At 35.3% G+C, this 17,939-nt stretch overlaps 1 protein-coding gene across 6 annotated transcripts in view; it reads right to left on the bottom strand.

The window, feature by feature from the left end:
• tango2 (transport and golgi organization 2 homolog (Drosophila)) overlaps positions 1-17,939 on the bottom strand; it is a 71,136-nt gene that overhangs the window by 41,496 nt on the left and 11,701 nt on the right. For 3 of the 6 annotated variants that reach the window (XM_028825365.2, XM_028825366.2, XM_028825368.2), the window contains exon 2: positions 9,842-9,987. The exons of 1 other annotated variant lie outside the window; for it this stretch is intronic. In XM_028825365.2, the coding sequence (XP_028681198.1) occupies positions 9,842-9,897 (56 nt within the window). In that variant the 5' untranslated portion in view covers positions 9,898-9,987. The remainder of the gene's footprint in view (positions 1-9,841; positions 9,988-17,939) is intronic. 2 more of the 6 variants (XM_028825370.2, XM_028825369.2) reach the window with 2 other exon arrangements.

Here is a 17,939-nt window from a genome sequence, read left to right as displayed (position 1 = left end):
GTGCGCCCTCTGTTTTAACATACGCATCTACGACGTACTGTTGGAATAGTTTGCCGCTGGAGTGCAAAATACTAAATGTATTCCTCATTGCTAATCTGTACGCGTAAAATTGGCATTGAGTAAGCCTTATTCGCTTGGCGGTTCTTTTATCGGGAACATGTTGTAAATCTTTGTGCCAGCCAATGTCTCCGTAAGGGAATAAAAGTAGGTAAACCATAGGATCGCAATTCATATTGAGCGTGGAAATCTGTGTATGTCTGCTGAGACTGCATTGGTTTGGAAACGTTGCTTTGCAGATGTCACATTGCAAGAGTTGTGAATGAGTTTTGTTGTGTTTAGTCAGACAATCCTGTGTATTGAACTTCTTATTGCATTTCTGGCACTCATACAGTTGTTGGGAAGAATGCCTTTTCTTGTGTTTAGCAAGTGAGGTTCGCGTTTGAAAAGTATTGTTGCAGGAATCGCACTGGAAGAATGTGGGTAAGGGTTTGGAGGAGGATGAATAGGAATCGAGAAATGCTGTGTTGGCTGTGTGTGGGCGGTACTGGTTTTGAAAAGGAACCACAGGCAGCGTGGGGAAGGGTTTGGAAAGAGGACGAATAGGAATCGAGAAATGCCGTGTCGGCTGCGTGTGGGCAGGACCGATTTTGAAGTGGAAGCAGGACGAACCAGAAGAGAAATATATATAAGAGATATAAAAACTAGAAAATGCAAAAACACAAAAATAGAACCTGAAAAAATACATTTCAAAATAAACACAAAAACAAAGTGAAAAAACATTTTTAAAGTCTGAAAATGCCAAAAAAAAAAGGACAAATACAAAGTGAACAAAATCCAAAAACTGGTCCAAATCAAAGTGAAATTATTTAAGTTGTATCAAAAGAAGCAAGACCCACAGTTGTAGTATGCATGGGTAATGAATCTTAAAAAAAATATGGTCAGGTAACACCCAATTTTCCATTTATATGGTGAAACTGGAAACCATTTAACTGTAGGTAAAGGTTAAACATCTTATTCAGAAAAAAAAAAAACATTTTAGACTGGTTTTCTTATCTAAAGAAATAAATAACTACTACAGTTATGTCCATAAATTCAGATTATTGCAGCCTTAATTTTGACTTATGATACAAGATTAAATTTGCTTTGTGTTACTGCCTCACTCCATTTTAAAATTTGCTTCAGCCTCTATTACATTAGTCTTTAATGTGTCTAAAGAATATTCTATGCAGGAGCTGAAAAAAAGATCACAAGAGTTTATTGTTGTGTAAAAACCCTAAAATGACCTTCTAAAAGGGATCTTATTGCTTTTTAAGCTCCTCATTTTTTCCTGATTACCTTAAAGTAATGTAATTTTCTCCCTTTTCTGTGTGAACTCACACCCTTCTTTTATTCTTGTGAAGTGGCACTTATTTTAATATTTGCATTATATTTGGACATGTCATCCTCTGTACTATTGTCATAGAATCAAAGTGTGTAAGAAGTTTTCACTGATTCTGTTGTTATACAGCTGTTATTTCCATGATTTCGCTGTTCTTTTGTTGATATTCCAGATGATTAGGGATTGGAGCAACTTTACTTAGCTGAAAATAATAATTTCTGTGGTTGTTAAGCTATTTCATATTTAAAAGAGCCACTCTTTCTCATGTTTAACGCTTGCTAATGTTTGTGAAATCTGCCAAATGCCTTACTGACTAACTGTCTTATTGGTGTTTATTGTAATTATTATTGTAATATAATGATTAAATGCAGATCAAGTGCCCCTTATACTTTCCTAGCAGGTCTCTTTTGCACACACATACATCAATTGATAACATTTCTAGCAAGCATATTTAACACGGAAAGGCCATAAGCTGATTTGTTCAACAGAGTAGCTGAAGAGGCTCTTGAGTTTGATGATTATAAATCTATCTGTAAAGATAGGCTTTAAGGACCAGGGAGTTTGTAAGCAGAAGCCTCTGATTCATTGCGAGATCATGACTTTAGCTCCAGGTTCATAGCGGTTTGTACATCATGAATACCCTCTTGTATTTGTTTAATTTATCTTTTTCAAAAAGCTCAAGTAATAAAAAAAAAATAAGTGACCCACTGAGGGGAACTGAATATCACAGCTAGGACCTTTGCACTGTACATAATCATCAGAGGTTTTACAACAAATAACATAAATAAAATATACAGGTAAAATTCCGTTACAACGAACTCCCAGGGACCTAAAAAATATTTCGTTGTAACGAAAATTTTGTTGTAATGAGATTCTGTATTTGTTGCTATAGTGCTTTCTTTAACTTGCGTCCAGGCATTTGCAAACATTTCAATAGCTTCTTTTGCGTTAATTTTAATCCCCTCCTGCCTACAAGTTATGCGGACGAGAATTTTTCTCAGCATTTCCTTGTGATGATACACTTTCAGGGTGCGAATGATGCCCAAACCCAGTGGCTGAAGCGCTGCCATGCAATTGGGTGGGAGGAATTCAACGTGGACATTATCTAAATGTGGAAGCATGTTGTGGGCAGCACCGTTATCAATCAGAAGCCAAATCACCTTTTTTTTTCATATTGTGAGGTTTCTGAACTCTTCTGAGACCCCCCCACACTCCCCACCCAACGGGAACGACACGCTGAAGTGCGTCCTGAAGTGCGATTGCAGCGTCTGTGGAAGATTGTCTGTTGCTGGGGCAGGGCAATAGGAGGCTCACAGCGCTGCAGTGAAGCGCCACAGAAGCAAATCATAAAAGATCATGGCCGTGCTATAAGGCCCTGTCTTGCACCCCAAAACAGGAGGCTGAGTCTCAGTACTTTAGCAAAACCAGCTTTATTCAGCTTGAAACAGGAACAGCACAGTTATTTATTATAGCGTGATCGGCCACTCTGCTATACACAGACACAGCAGTCAGGCAGGGTCATGCAGGTCAGTGATCAAGTAATCCTGTTATCTGTATTTACAATTTACGTGCTCCTAACCTTGCATCACCCATCCAGATCTTTTTTGTTTACTTTGGCGGAGAGACGCAGCATATCTGTGAGCCTGCTATTGCCCCATACAGACATAGAGATCGCACTTCGGGACGCTCTTCGGCTTGCTGTCTAGTTGGGGGCGGTCCCAAGAGAGTTTACAAACCTCACATTTTCTTGATCGAGTGCTGCATTAATAGGAATGTTTCTTGAACGAGCATCACTGAACCACATAAAAACGGCTTTCTCGACGTCTTCAAATGCAGCAGTACACATACGTTTGCAACCCGAGATTTTTCTTCTTTTTTTGCTCTGTCTTTCAAGAAAGTTGACAGTGTCGATGGCGAAATTCCGAATTCACTGGCAACGTCTTCTTTCTTTTTGCCGCAATCGAGAGCTGCAAAAAAATAAAGTTTTTTTTTTTTTCTAATATGAACTGTTTTCGTTTTTTCGTGTCTACCGTATGTATAGGAGGGTGACAATGAGTTATATTTCAATGGATGTTTTTCAAAAGTTGATGAGTGATAAGCAAAAGGTATCACTGAAAACCGCAGGAAATAAAAAAGGCAAAAAAAAAAAAAAAACAGTATGAGGAAAATTCGAAGAAAGAAAAAAAAATTACAGTGTTTCTGTTTGGGGATCGTTGTGCACAACTGAGCTGCGGCCACAGAACTAACTGCTCTGTGGATGATTCATTCACGCATCTCAAGGTCATTTGTGCACTTCGTTATAATGAAAGTATCTGCTGAATGTACTTCGTAGTAACGAGATTTCTATAGACTCGTGTCATATGGGGAAGCTGTCGGGACCATAAAAATACTTCGTTGTAATGAAAATTTCGTTGTAAAGATATTTGTTGTAATGGAATTTTACCTGTATATTCAAGAGAAGGGCAAAATCCATCACCTTTGTTAAAATGGCTTCAGGTTTATTTAGTATTGTTACTGATTGACATGGTTAAGCATTGAAGAGAGTGAAGATGATGGGTACAAGTAATTGTGAAGGATTAATTTAGGCAAATTAATTGATCACCAATTAATTTAGCTTTAAGCAGGTTTGGAAAAGGATGGTTTCAGACACATGTGCCTCGTTAAGTGTTTTGCAGGGTTTATTCTGTAGGCACAAGGAAGTGGGAAGGGAGAGTGGACCACATTTTGGCAAAACCTCTGTTCCCTTTTCAGCACAGATGAACATGCAACTGGAAGCGACTGATATTGTTATCTTTTAGTGATTACTGGTTTAGCCCCTTTAAGTCACTTGGCATAAAGGAACAATGCTATGACGAAGGCATTCATTTGATGGCCTTCCTCCATGGATGAAACAACATTCAAGCAAGAAACTGCAATAGTGCTCTCCTCTTTTCCAATGTTTAGATCCCACACTCTTTCCCTTGTGGTACTTAATCAGGGATATTTTGTGTCCTCACCACTTTAACACTGAGACTGTACTTTTCTCTTTATAATGGACAACATCTACTTAAAACTGAAAATGCCAAAGGAAACAGCAAAAATGGTTCATGCACTTACCAGTCATTTAAGGGTTTATCAGAATTACAAATATCATAACATCAGGAACTCCTATTTTAAATATTGTTTGCTTCTCTTGGGTTTTTTTTATAACCTTAGGTATCCATTAGGTTAATTTATTTTTTAAATATAGTTATAATTTTAATTTTGATTTGTGATTTGACCCTAACTAACTTTGACTTTGTGTCATGATTACTGGCTTAGGTTACTGATAATTTTCTCCTGGTTCTGACATTCACTATGTTTTTTTGACTTTGTCCTTGTGTTCCAGTCACCCTCTAAACTAATGTGCATGCTGGGCAAAATAATGTGTTATTAAACTAGAGTTTAATAAGGCATAAATAATATGGCCAAAATTAACAATTTATTATTAAACTATATATATTGTACAATAAGTTAGTTTAAGTGTAATTACCGGAAGTCTATCGGGTCTGGACAAAAAGGCAGTTCAGAAAATCTTAGTAAGGAAACTGAACAAGAGACCACAACAGAAGGTAACATAGAAAAGTACGGATAAAATACTGCCATTTGTCCGTGTGTCAACCCATCATCCACTTTCTGAATCCACTAATCTGCAATAGGGTCAAGGAGAACCAGAGACGACCTGAGTGATACTGGGGGCATGTACGAAATCTGGATGGACCACTAATCTAACACAGTACAGTTATTTATACCAATTTATAAACAACTTTTTCAAAGGATGTACTATGTTGTGTAATTCACTGAAATTCACACAAGCAGCAGGCACATAAACATTACAAACATTTCTTTGCACAAAAGATTCAATAAAGTCTCTATGGGATTTAAAATTGGTGGGGAGACAGGAATAAAACACATGGTTTTAAAGCAGTGACATGTTATAATACTAATTGCAAAATGAGTTAGCATTAGGAGAGCCCACAAGGACTTACTTTACGCACTTGACCATACATAGTGATTATGAGCACCTGCCTACATAACCTCACCTGTTATGGGTAAAAAAACACCACTGCACTGAAAATTAAATAAGTAAAAAATATAAAAAGCAGCACACAAACAAAATTAACCACACAAAAATTGCTAAGTGTAGAGTGCAAAAACAAAAAGAATGGTCAAGATGTCAGAGACTGACTTTTACAAAACAAAAATTAGAAGAGCTGATTATTTTACCATTGAGAAGGCTTATTTTAATAGTGGGGAAAATTATTATATGACCACACCCACATGACATCACACTAAACATGTGAACAAGCCCACGCAATATCCTTCCAAGCATTACAAAACCAAAAAATAAAATTAATGATAAAAGGTAAAAAAAAGTTAAAGTACCTTGCAACTTGACAGGATCTATATTTCTAGCTGTGAAAAAGGTCAGGACAAAGGCTGTGTATTTAAATATGAATTCTCGTAAAGTATAACTGAATACATTTTATGTGTATTCACAGAGCAGGGGGTGTTCAAATTCACTTCTATACAAAGGAATCGTTACAGGACTTGCTTCTGTGATGGAGATTTTTGCCCAATTTTACTCACTGTGTCACTATTCCTGCATTTAAAAAAGCAGGCATTTATAGTTTTGAGGTCAAAGAACTGTATTTACAGTGTTCAGGTTTGACTCAATATCTCTCTGTTAAAAGGAATATAATTTCTGGTAAACTGACACTTGTTTGAATAACTGGTTCAAACTGTGGACGTTGACATATGAGAATTTCACGGTTTTAGGTTACTTTTAGAAACTCTTAAGTGAAGAAACAAAAAACAGAATGGTAATTTCTTGAGATGTGTTTGTTAGCAGACAGAAGGGAAAGAAATAACATTAAAACATGAGTCTGGTAAAAGACGTTTATTTACAGGAGTAGCATGGCCTTTAATTGTGAAAATGACTGGAATGAAAACTCACAGCCATCATTGTCTTTAACACAGCACAAGTTGTAAGCACTTCTGCAAATCTGGCAGTGCCAAACTAGACTGACAATTGCAGTATTTTTGCAAGAAGGTATTTTAATAAATTTAACATGGCTTTCTAATACATGCATTTCTCTTCCTTCTATTTAGTGTTGACCTTTACAACATTCTCTTATGGGAAATCTGAGATCTGACTGTGGGAAAGGTTAGGAATATGAGACTCTGAACCTAGAGTTACACAGGAAATGTCTTTATACTCCACTTCCATACAGCAGTGAAAGAAGCCATTGAAGACAGGGAAGGGTGCCTTAACCATTATTGTCCACTCAGCACATACTCTTCCCACAAGTGTATTTTTGTGTTTGTTCCTTTTTCCCTCCCTTTCTGGAACATAGCTACAAGTTTCACAATCTTTAGTCATACAGGAACTCCAATTACCCCAAATATATTTGAACATAGATGAGAATGTAGGGGTTAGATTATTTTCTCTATATATAATACAGTACCTGAATATAATCAACTGATATAGATACTCAAACCTGGGCAAATTGCTCATAGTATACTGCACAAATTTAGGATCTAATTTACAAATGCAGACTTGGACAGGATGTAGAAGAGTCATTCACAGCACTCATTTTTCTGATTGTTTAGAACTCAGTAATATTTAATCTCATGAAGTTCAAGATTTATCCTACTTAATAGATATGACATATACAGGTGAAATTTACACCGACATCTTAAGAAGAGAGGGACTGTTCTGTCCTGTTTTAGCTGATTCTAGTGAATAAAAGATTTATATCCATCCCTTCTCAATGAAACAGTGACATTTTACAGAACTTCAATAAACCTCCCTAAATTTTGAAAAGTACAGTCAACATCAATAGTTGCCATCAGTAACCACATGACTCAATTGACAATTTGATATTGACTGGTGATATATATATTCTGTGATATAAATTCTGTGCTTTGGTTAGGGTTAGGGTGAATTTTTGAAGGTTTGTGAATTTCCCCTTGGGGTTAATAAAGTATCTATCTATCTATCTATCTATCTATCTATCTATCTATCTATCTATCTATCTATCTATCTATCTATCTATCTATCTATCTATCTATCTATCTATCTATCTATCTATCTATCTATCTATCTATCTATCTGCTTTGGTCTACTACTTCGGTTGTCTGACAGTATCTTCCTCTCATAACCCCATGCTGGCTGTTATTTGGTATTTAATTTACTTATAAATAAATAGCTTTGTAATTTACTTTGGATTATAGTTTCCTTAATTTTACATTGTACAGAAGAATTCTTGCTGTTACTCACATTTTAAACTTTCCAGTCATCAGGTACTTCTCCCATCTGAACTGACTGTTGGAATATGCTTAATAAAGTTTAACAAATTTTAAATCTGTCAATGCCACTGGTAAAGTAGGTCTGGAGGTTTTGCTAATAATGGTTGTTGTTTTTACTTTTATGTGAGGCATTTCACTTATTTATCTTTAAGAAATACTTAGTTAAAATATTGATTTAGTGCCGTCATTATTTTATTCTTATTTTCAGTGACTTCTCCTCGGCATGTTAAAGTCTTCAATTTTTTTAACAGAATAGCACTGGAAAATTGTTTGCTTCACAGCAGTTCTTTTTAAACTTTAAAAAGTTTTTTTTATCCCTTCCTGTAGTGTTGAATATTCCTGTACGCCTTATTTTGTGTATGTTTTTAAATTTGCTTGTAGAGAGATTTTTTCAGTCTTGTGTTTTAATAATATGCTTATTCACAAATTGTGGAAACCCAGACTTACAAAAGCATTTTCCAAGTAGAATCTTTATCACCCACTTTCACAAGACCTGAGCCTTGAGGACTTTATTTCTCAGCTATTGAAGGTCATGCAAAAAACTTTAAGGGGTTTTACTTTCCTTTTGATCAGAACATGTGAATGTTAAAGTTAAACTAAAAACTACTGTATTTAAAATTTGTATTTGTAAAAACAAATACTAAATTACAATTAGGGCAAGTAATAAATTACAATTACTGTACATTTTTGTTTCTATTAAATATTACATGATACAATAAATTATTTTCCAAGGGTTAAGATTATATTTCCAAGAACACACTATATCAATAAAAACATTTATTTCAGAAAAAATATTATGAAGTGCTTGGCTACAACATTCTCCTCCACTGACAAGGTGTTCAAATGACGGATTTCAATTAATGAAATGACTGGCTCACACTTATAATCAGAGTTGTAAATGAATTATGTAGTTTGCACAAAGGCAAGGAATTTATTTATCTTTACACACACACCGTCAATAAGTAAATTCACTCTGTTTGAGAGGCTGAAATATTTACTGTACTGTATAAGTATATAGATGCTAATGTCTTCATGTGACTAATTAAATAAAGTCCTAGATCTTTATGGACTTACTAATGTACCTTTAGTAAGTTACACATTTTATCTGAAGCTGTGTCAAATCGTTTGAACATGCTGCATTCTCCTTATTCATTATTTTAAGTTTAATGTTCCGACAACAGAAATAGAGAAAATTATAATGTACAGACAGCTGAACATGCTTAATTTTGAACAATGTAAAAGCTGCCATCTCTTCACTTAGAGAAATGGTTTCATTCCTGCCCTCTGAATGCCCAAGTTGCTGCAAGTTTTTGTTGCAACAAATATCAAAAGCAAATTCTTGCTCTTCATTACAACCATTTTATAATTTGATCATGTTTACTGTCAGTCTTTGAAACTGAGAATGCACAAGTCAGACAAGTGTCTGTTTTACTTTGTCAAATATGTAGACAGACGTGTAGTATTAGTCAACAAAAATATATTTCTGCTTCAATGAAATTACATTTCATTGATTCAAAATAACAGCACTGCTGATATACTCTGTATTTCTGATTAAGAATGGGAGCAAAAATGATAAAGTAAAAGTGATCCTACCTACATCCAGGGAATGGTATATCTTTCAGAGAATGATGATAAATGGAATGGTATATCTTTCAGAGAATGATGATAAATTGTGTTACAAAGCAAGATATGACAAAAAATTACATTTATAGAGTAAAATAAATCTAACAGACACTTAGTGATTGATTCTTAACATTGTAACTGATAAATATTCCAGTTTCTGGTTTTACAAGAAAATGGGGAAAAGTTAGTCTTTGCTTTGGATTTGAATATTCAGACTAAAATGATCAATTTAATGTAAAATTCCTTCAACACTAAGACATACGCTTAACTAAAATTAAATAGTCAGCTTTTACACTGCATAATGGTAAACAGCCGAACTCTTAGTACTGACAATCAGAGAAAAGAAATGTAATGGCTTTTTGCTGGATTACATGATAACCTCCTCTATCAGAGTTAGAAATCAGACAAAATCATCAATCATCCTGACATTCTTTTAATTAAACATTTTGCAGCCAATAAAAACAAGAAAAAAGATACTTTTAAATAAAGACATCAAAATTTTCTAGTTACCTGTAAGCATTTTTAGTTGCAGGCCGTGGATCAAACTTAAACAGCAGGATACACATGGAGGACACCTGGGAAAATGAAGGTCACCTGGAGGAAAGGAGTCAATTTTCAATACAGCTGAGCATACTGCAAATGCATACTGGATAAACCTAGTAAAAGAGAAAGGGAGAGTGTATGAATTGTTTATTGAGTTGTACTCATAAGGTCTTGGCTGGGTTTAGGAGCCCTGGTGCTTGCAATATCAAGTGTGAAGTTAAAACAAAGAAGAAATATGCTGTGGGGATTGTCATCTCTGGTACAGCAGAAAGATTCGTATTGCAATGTGAAAGAAATTCATTACAATGTATCAGATTTTATCTAGAAGAATTACAGTTGACCCACATGGATCACTGAGCATTGTCAGAAAAGGGTTCTGCCTCCAGTAAGCCTCTGCTGCTTACCAAATGATACCAATGTATTCGGAGGAGGAATGCAAAAAAACGCTGAACAGGGTGCTATTACATGCAAGACTCCTATATGTACACAACCAGTTTAAGTGTGCTCAGTGCACCTGACCAGCACATATCTGGAATTGCTGGAAGAAAGCACTCGGAAAGTACTAAAATGGGGGAATCTGACTGAGTACCAGATTCAAACCTAGAACTCACTGAGGCAATAGCACTACCAACTGTACCACCTTACCACCCTAAATGTATCATGCTGCCTAAAATACACATTAAACTAGAATTTACAAGAACATTTGACCTTAAAGTTACTATTATCTAAATAATCTACCTACAGAAAATAAATAAGGTATACATTAATTTTAAGGAATAGATTCATTATCAGATGTGTAGGCAACACTATCAGATAGAACAATTGTGGGATTAGACAGCTTTATTTTTACAAACATTGCTCATGGAAAAACCTAGCACCCAATGATGCTTTACATTTTATTTCTTTACACTCTTTTATTGTGGGAAAAGATGACTTCACCAAGATAACTATGGTAAATACTCTACCTTTATCATAAGATGTACCACTAAGATCCAGACCAAATATTGTGTGTGACATTATATACATCAAGCATGTATACCTACACAGATTTATATACAGTGTAATGTTCCAGATATCCATTTTGAAATTTTTTTTGCTCATTTCCATGCAGAATATACAAATTTTGTTAATACTAGGGTATCTCCTCTCTCTTCACTTATGTAGGTTCTGCAATATCAACCAATTTGTTTATTATTTTAAAATCAAAATAGCTAATATAAATTAAAAAGAAAAAAGTACAGTGGCCCCAGCGATGATCTCTGGCATACCTCACTTATAACATAAAACATTACGTAAAAATCCTCACACCATAGTATACATTTTCTTATTTTAAGATAACTGTATTTCTGTTTGCATATTGTGATCTGAATGCTAATGTCCGAGTCTGATGATCACCTTAATTTGGACTGCTGTATCAAATGTTTTATGAAATACAAAGAAGGCAGACAGAATATCGTATTTCTTTATTCAATGTAGTAATCCATTCCATTACTTTATCTTTGGTATAAGTTATATGAACCTTGAACCTAGATCTTGTTCTTAAATGAGGAGTAGGCTACATTGTAATGAATTATTATTATTATTATTACATTGCCCATGTAATGGGCTTCAGGTACTTCTCATGACAAGTGGCAATGGAGCCACGTAATCTAGCTGACGGAAAAATAAAAGATACATGCGCACACGACATTGTCAACAGGGTAACCACTGTGACAAACTCTGCTCACAACGCACCATATTTTCATTGTAAATGCATGCTATTCATTCCAACTGCAACAGAAAGACTGCGGTGCTGTGTTTTGTGAGAGACACTTCAAGGATCTGGGGCCCAAGCATCACTAGTACTGTAAATATTTGCAACATATCAGTCTTTATAATCTCTAAACTGTTGAACATAACTATAACATTCTTTCACTATACTCTTTTTCCTTTTATCTCTCTTGACAAATAATTTTTGAATTTTAAAAGAGACTTGGCCAAGCTATAACTGCCCACATACAATTACACTACCCACATACAAAAACAGCTAAAGAGCTTTCTTCTCCTACATACTGGTACAATGAGAGAAGGAAGAAAAATACAAAGAAACAAAAAACTGCTAAAAGCAATAAAAAAGGAGGCCCACACTCCCCAGGATTTTTAAAAAGGTAAAATAGGGTGTTGGTATGAAATTTATTATGCAGCAATTGGAAAAGGCAGACCCACAAAATGAGTAAAACCTGCCAAGAAAGATGCATAACTGCCCACAAATTTTACAGAGAAATTAAAAGATTAAGAAACTCTGCTATAAAATAACTGCTCTTATATTAATAGTCTGATAATAACCTATGACTATGGAATGAATGTGGTGTAAACTTTGGTTTAGTCTGACATCATTCACCACACACACAAAATATTCAGCTTTATTTACAGTACTTGATGATGGAAACATTGGTTAATTATTTCCAATTGACACATGGACATTTTCTTAAAAAATGTGTATATTACAGTGAAAAATTGCATGCAGTACAAATAAATTAAACCACACGCAACATGAAAAATGTTGTTCTCTAATACTCTCTAGCTGGCTTTATTTGTACATGTACAGTATATTATTGAATTAACTGGTAATATGAGCTGGAAACTGATACTATATCTTTTGATAAAATATGTAAAGGCCTTCCCACACAAGCACCTATTGATTACATAAGAAGGGGTTAATCCAACTTCACTGCATGAAAGACTAGATCAAGATACTTACGTAACAAATGTGCTGTAGGATAAAGATACCAACACATTTGTAAGCAAAGATTCATTAAATCATTACTTAAATGCTACAGTACCTTGTGTGTTTCCATGGCAGCAAACACCATTAATCCACAGACATACTTGCATCAGGTTAAAAAAGATAATGGAATTTTACTTTTCCCAGACTAGACACTGTCAGACTTGGCATTAAAGACAACAAAACAGGACCTGAAATACTGATGTATTTGTAGCTTTGACTGTATCTCTGAAGTAGCAGGTTTACTAGAACTTTTAGTTTTGTTTCATCATAACCATGAAAAAGGAGAAAGTCAATCAACACTCAACAATTTAATAATTTATTTTACCTACATCTGTCTCAAAAACGGCAAAACTTCCCATGCTAAATTAACATATAAAAGGGTAACATTAACACTAACAGAGTTGAGATTTTACTGTTTAGTTATAATACAATAAAGCATCATATATAATAGGTTAATGAAAACATATATCAGCCTCCCACAGTAAAGAGCTCAAACATACTGTCCCTTTTAATAACTGTAGTATGTAAGTCAAATCAAACATTTACTTAAAAAACTTGTCAAAACTCTTCATGTCATTTTTTTCATTTAATAACTCAGTAATAAGAGTGCATCAACCTTGTAGTTTAATAAGACTTAATTTCAAATTGCGAGCTTAAAAATGTCTTCATAACAATCTTTTCCTTTAACAAAGTAATAAAGAGCTTGTGCAAAAATTCCAATTAACCAACAAGATAAAGACGTCATGCCAAACTTCCCAGGAAATTAATGATCGATCTTTTAATAATAAATCACTAAATATGTATATTTAATGTAATGATAAATAATTTTACTTATGTACTTTTTAATCATTCACTGAATTGCTCTTACTGTTCTAATTCACCTAATTCACTTTTCTTCAGTCTCATGGTATTTATTAGTGCAAGCTGGACTAAAGTAGCAGAGAGGTAAAAAAAAAAAAAAAAAAGGTTGGATAGAGAATAACTTCAGGTCACTTGAGACAAACCACTAAATAAAAGATTTTATTTATGTGTTTTGGTTAAGGTTGCAAATTTTGATAACATTTTATTATAAACAGTTGACACCTATGATTAATTAATAATCGGCAGTCATTAAAAATAAACAATTTGTTTATTTTTGTGTAAAGTATTAAGTGCGTAAGAAATTGCTTTAACAGTAAGTGAAAATGCATCATAAACAGTTTACTACTGATGTATTTTTGGCAGGATATCGATGCGTTTGGGAGTTAGTTTTTAGTGCAGTCTTGTTAAATGTCAGGCTTGCAGTTGAAAACATCCATGCTGTGATATTCCCTGTTTACTAAGGTAGCCTTTTGCTATGGTTAAGAAATTGTATACTGTATGTTAAACCTATCTCTGATGACAACTTGCAGTGTACGAGTGAAATAAGTCCCAAAGTAACATCTTTTTGGCAAGGCTGTCAGTTTTATGTCTCAGTGGAACATTTTCTGTCTGTAACACCACTGATTTCGATGTGCAACTGCACACTATTGTGATAACTGATTACCAGTCAAAAGTAGGGTCTGTCATGATACCAGTATTTTTGTTGTAGATACCAATAAGGTGAAATTTTATGATACTTAATACTATCAGAGAAAAAACAGAAATCCCATTCAACATGCAGCCTTCGAGTAATTAAACAGTTGCTTTTTATTATCTATTAAAACTACCTTTTTTATTCAAGTGAAAATATTGTGCTTTTATTCTGTAACATGGTATAAAATGCAAAATGCTAACACTAACAACAGTTTTAAAAGCTTGGTATAGCCTTCAAGCAGTTACCAAACTCTTATTTAATTAAACCAGTACTGACATTCATAAATATTGAAATACAATTAGTTTTCCATTGCACATCTTTTCATGCAGAGCCCTTCAAGTGTTATGAAAAAATAAACAAACTTAATGTATCAAAATAAGAAAACCAACTGATTATTTTAGGAACTGTCACAGTAACTACAGTATGTACACTTACAGTGTTTATTTAGTAATGTGAATGCTTCAGATTGTTAAACATCAGAATATTTAAATTTAATTTTCTCACTTTTTGGATTATGTAAACTATTTCATGATATAACTTGGGTTCTACGTAAAATATTTTAAAAGAATGGAGTGCATGGTTAAGATGGGTAAATAACTGTATCTCTGTTATAAACTCAAATTGCAAACAGAAGTCAAAATGTACTGCCATGGTGACAAACTATTGTATCTAAGAATCTAAGACTACCTTAAATATTGTGTTGAAAAGCTACAGCCTAAAAGAGTAATATAATTTAGCACTTAGCAATATTTAAATGTATGCAGTACAAATTTAATGGGCTCATTACTGTCAGATAATGGTTGCATATAAAGAAATAAATACCAGTAATCACCAGTAAAATAATGGCAATACATGCTTTCTGCATAAGAATACTTTGTCAACACATCATGATACTAGTTGTTAATATAATGTTGACATAATTTGAAAACCACTCTTGATATAAAACCAGGGGGTTTGTCTTTTACGTGCTTAAGCAGATTTGACATGTTTCCTCCTTTGGTTTGTATTGTTCGCTGCCATAGTTTACAGAATGGTTTCTAAGAACCAACAAAGTTATTCTGAGCATCTATCTTGAAGAAGAATAATTTCCAGACATGGCTTCTGCTCACTTAACTGGATGGGCCATAAGGGCTCATTCTAGTATTTGCCTTTTATGTTCTATATCATGTGGCAGATGCAAGGGGCCTTTGCCTGGCTGGGATGCTCCTGTGATGGAAGGACTGGGGGAGAGGGCATATTCAGGACAATACCTCTACTGGAACACGACAGGGCAACCTCCCTGGCTCACAGCGGGGACACGAGTTTGGAGCTTAGAAGCTCAACCCTGCCACTGCCAAGGGGTGCCTGGACAGTTTCTGAGCTCTGGGTTGCAGCACTTCCACCACACCCGGAAGCGATGCCGGAAGAAGATCTAGTAGCACTTGGAGAACTTCTGGGTGCCCTATAAAAAGGGCCGCCTCACTCCATTCGAGGAGCCAGAGTTGGGAGGAGGGAGCTTGCAGGGAGAGGAGTTGAGGCGGCAGAGAAAGAGAGAAGGAAGAAAGGACAGTGTTTGATTTTGGTGCTTCATGTACTGTGCTCTGTAGTGGGGAGTGAACAAAAAGTGCTGCCCCACTTGAAATAAACGTGTGTGCTGAACAGAATTTGTGTCTCGTGTATGTCTGTGTCGAGTAGGGTGGCTGGTATGCCCCCTGGTGGTTCACAGCCATTATATTATATATAACTTAAAAAGTGAGGTTCACACTGCCTGAGTGTGGTGGTATGGTACATTTTGGTCAGGTGTGCAAATAAGAGTTTAACCGTACTATGTACATGTGATAATAAGTCTGAAATGAGCATGCCGTTACTAAGTTCATAATAGAAATAAACACTCGATGTTACATATTCAGATGTTATAAAAATGATACGGAAATGAAAAAAAGACATTATGTAATAGAGCTAGACCACAATGAAGCACAATAAAGCACTTCAAACTAATTAATGATTTATTTTTATACCAAGCGGCAATGCGCTGTATCAGTGCATGCTCCCAACCAACCATGTTAAGTTGCTGTTGTTAAGAATATGGTATGGCTGAGGGTGATGTTTTTAGAGAGTAAAAGTAATTAGTACCTTTTACTGTTGGTAGAGATTTATTCAGGTTCACAATATGATTAGGTTGCTCTGATTTTAGGCTTTGTCACAATACACAATTATGATTCATAGTAATATTAAATCAGTGTTGAATGATTTTTAATAGTCTTCATAACATCACCAAATCCCACTACTTGTGTTGTGTTCTTGTTATATAAAGTTGTGCACAAATTTCTGAGGCAGAACCCAGTAATCACCTCCTCCTGCTGGAGGTGCTTTCTATGGTCCATGCCTCTACTGTTTTTCTTTTTAACAAGTGTTACATTTAGTGATACTTTAGATGTAGCATTATTACTACTGGCTATTTTCATAAGTGGCATTTTGTTCACATTTTTCTCACTTATTGATGTGTATCCTGAAGTAAATATCCTACTTTTAATCACACATGAATGCAGACCCTCTTTCACTGGGTAGTACTAATGCAATTCAAAACTAATACTGATACGTTTTCTGAAGTTTGGTATCAACTAGGTAATGAAGTATCAGTTGTTTTGACATTCTTAGAAAAAAACACTTACTACCAACCATACAGACTGCATAACCTGTGTTGTTCCATCATTGTACACACCTTCTGTGTTAATTTCTCATACCCTCCCAAATGGCTTTATCTCTGCCAGTGTTTCTGTTAACTGCAGTTGGAATAGCATGATCTTTCTCTACATGGCAATGTACTGTAGATGTGATGCTTTTGTATTTTGAGCACAGTATTACATTGTTTGCAACAAACTTTATCACCCTTTTCACTCAAAATGGTACCAGTCACAACTATTTTTGTCAAACTTAATTTTTGCTGAAGGCATTTATTCTGTTACTGGGAGTAAAATAATCTAACGCATAGCTTAAATACTGCCCCCATATGCAGTATCTGTTTAAACGAACAACATGTTTCAAAGAACTCATGTCCCGTGAGATGAGATTTTGTGCCAACAGATTTAAGCACGCCCAGGGGCCAGAAATAAAAGACAAAGAGTGGATGACAAAGACAGCTGCTGTACAGGCTTTTAAACGTTTGAAGTGCCATACAAGATGCAGATCACCCGGCACAGCAGTAGCAGCAACAATCCAGCAGCTGATGGAGCAAAGAGGAGGTAAAAAAAACCCAACTATTTGTTTCCCATTGTATCACCGTTTAAGAGGGGTTTTTGGAGGAGCGACCACGTCTCCTTGGGGTGCATTCAGCCCCCCTCTTCACAACACGAGCGGCAGAGACGCAAAGTGGCTGGTGCGTAGCGCAAGCAAGGAGAGTTGGTGAGCTAAGCGAGCAGTATATCAATATACTTATAATTGCAGACTGCATCTCACTTATATATACATACATATTGTGACAGAGGGCGCTATCGTCTTCTTGAACCCTCCGACTTGACTCCAGACACCAGGTAAAAGTCCAATAATTTGTTTTATTTGAACTATAACATGCACAAAGTACCCTCCTCTCCACAATACTCATATAAATCACAATAACCAATCAATAAACAATCCTCCACTCTCCCAGACACTTAGCCACCCTACCTCCCAGCTCAGTTCCCCGTCTGGGATTTCCCATAGTCCTTTTATAGTCCTTGTCCCGGAATTGTTTCGCCCTCTCTGTCCACGTGACCTGGAACACTTCC

Source organism: Erpetoichthys calabaricus, chromosome 18 (genome assembly GCF_900747795.2).
Source record: "Erpetoichthys calabaricus chromosome 18, fErpCal1.3, whole genome shotgun sequence".
NCBI classification, from domain to species: domain Eukaryota; kingdom Metazoa; phylum Chordata; class Cladistia; order Polypteriformes; family Polypteridae; genus Erpetoichthys; species Erpetoichthys calabaricus.
Note: the sequence above shows the minus strand (reverse complement) of the source record. Positions and strands in the feature narration are given on the sequence as shown.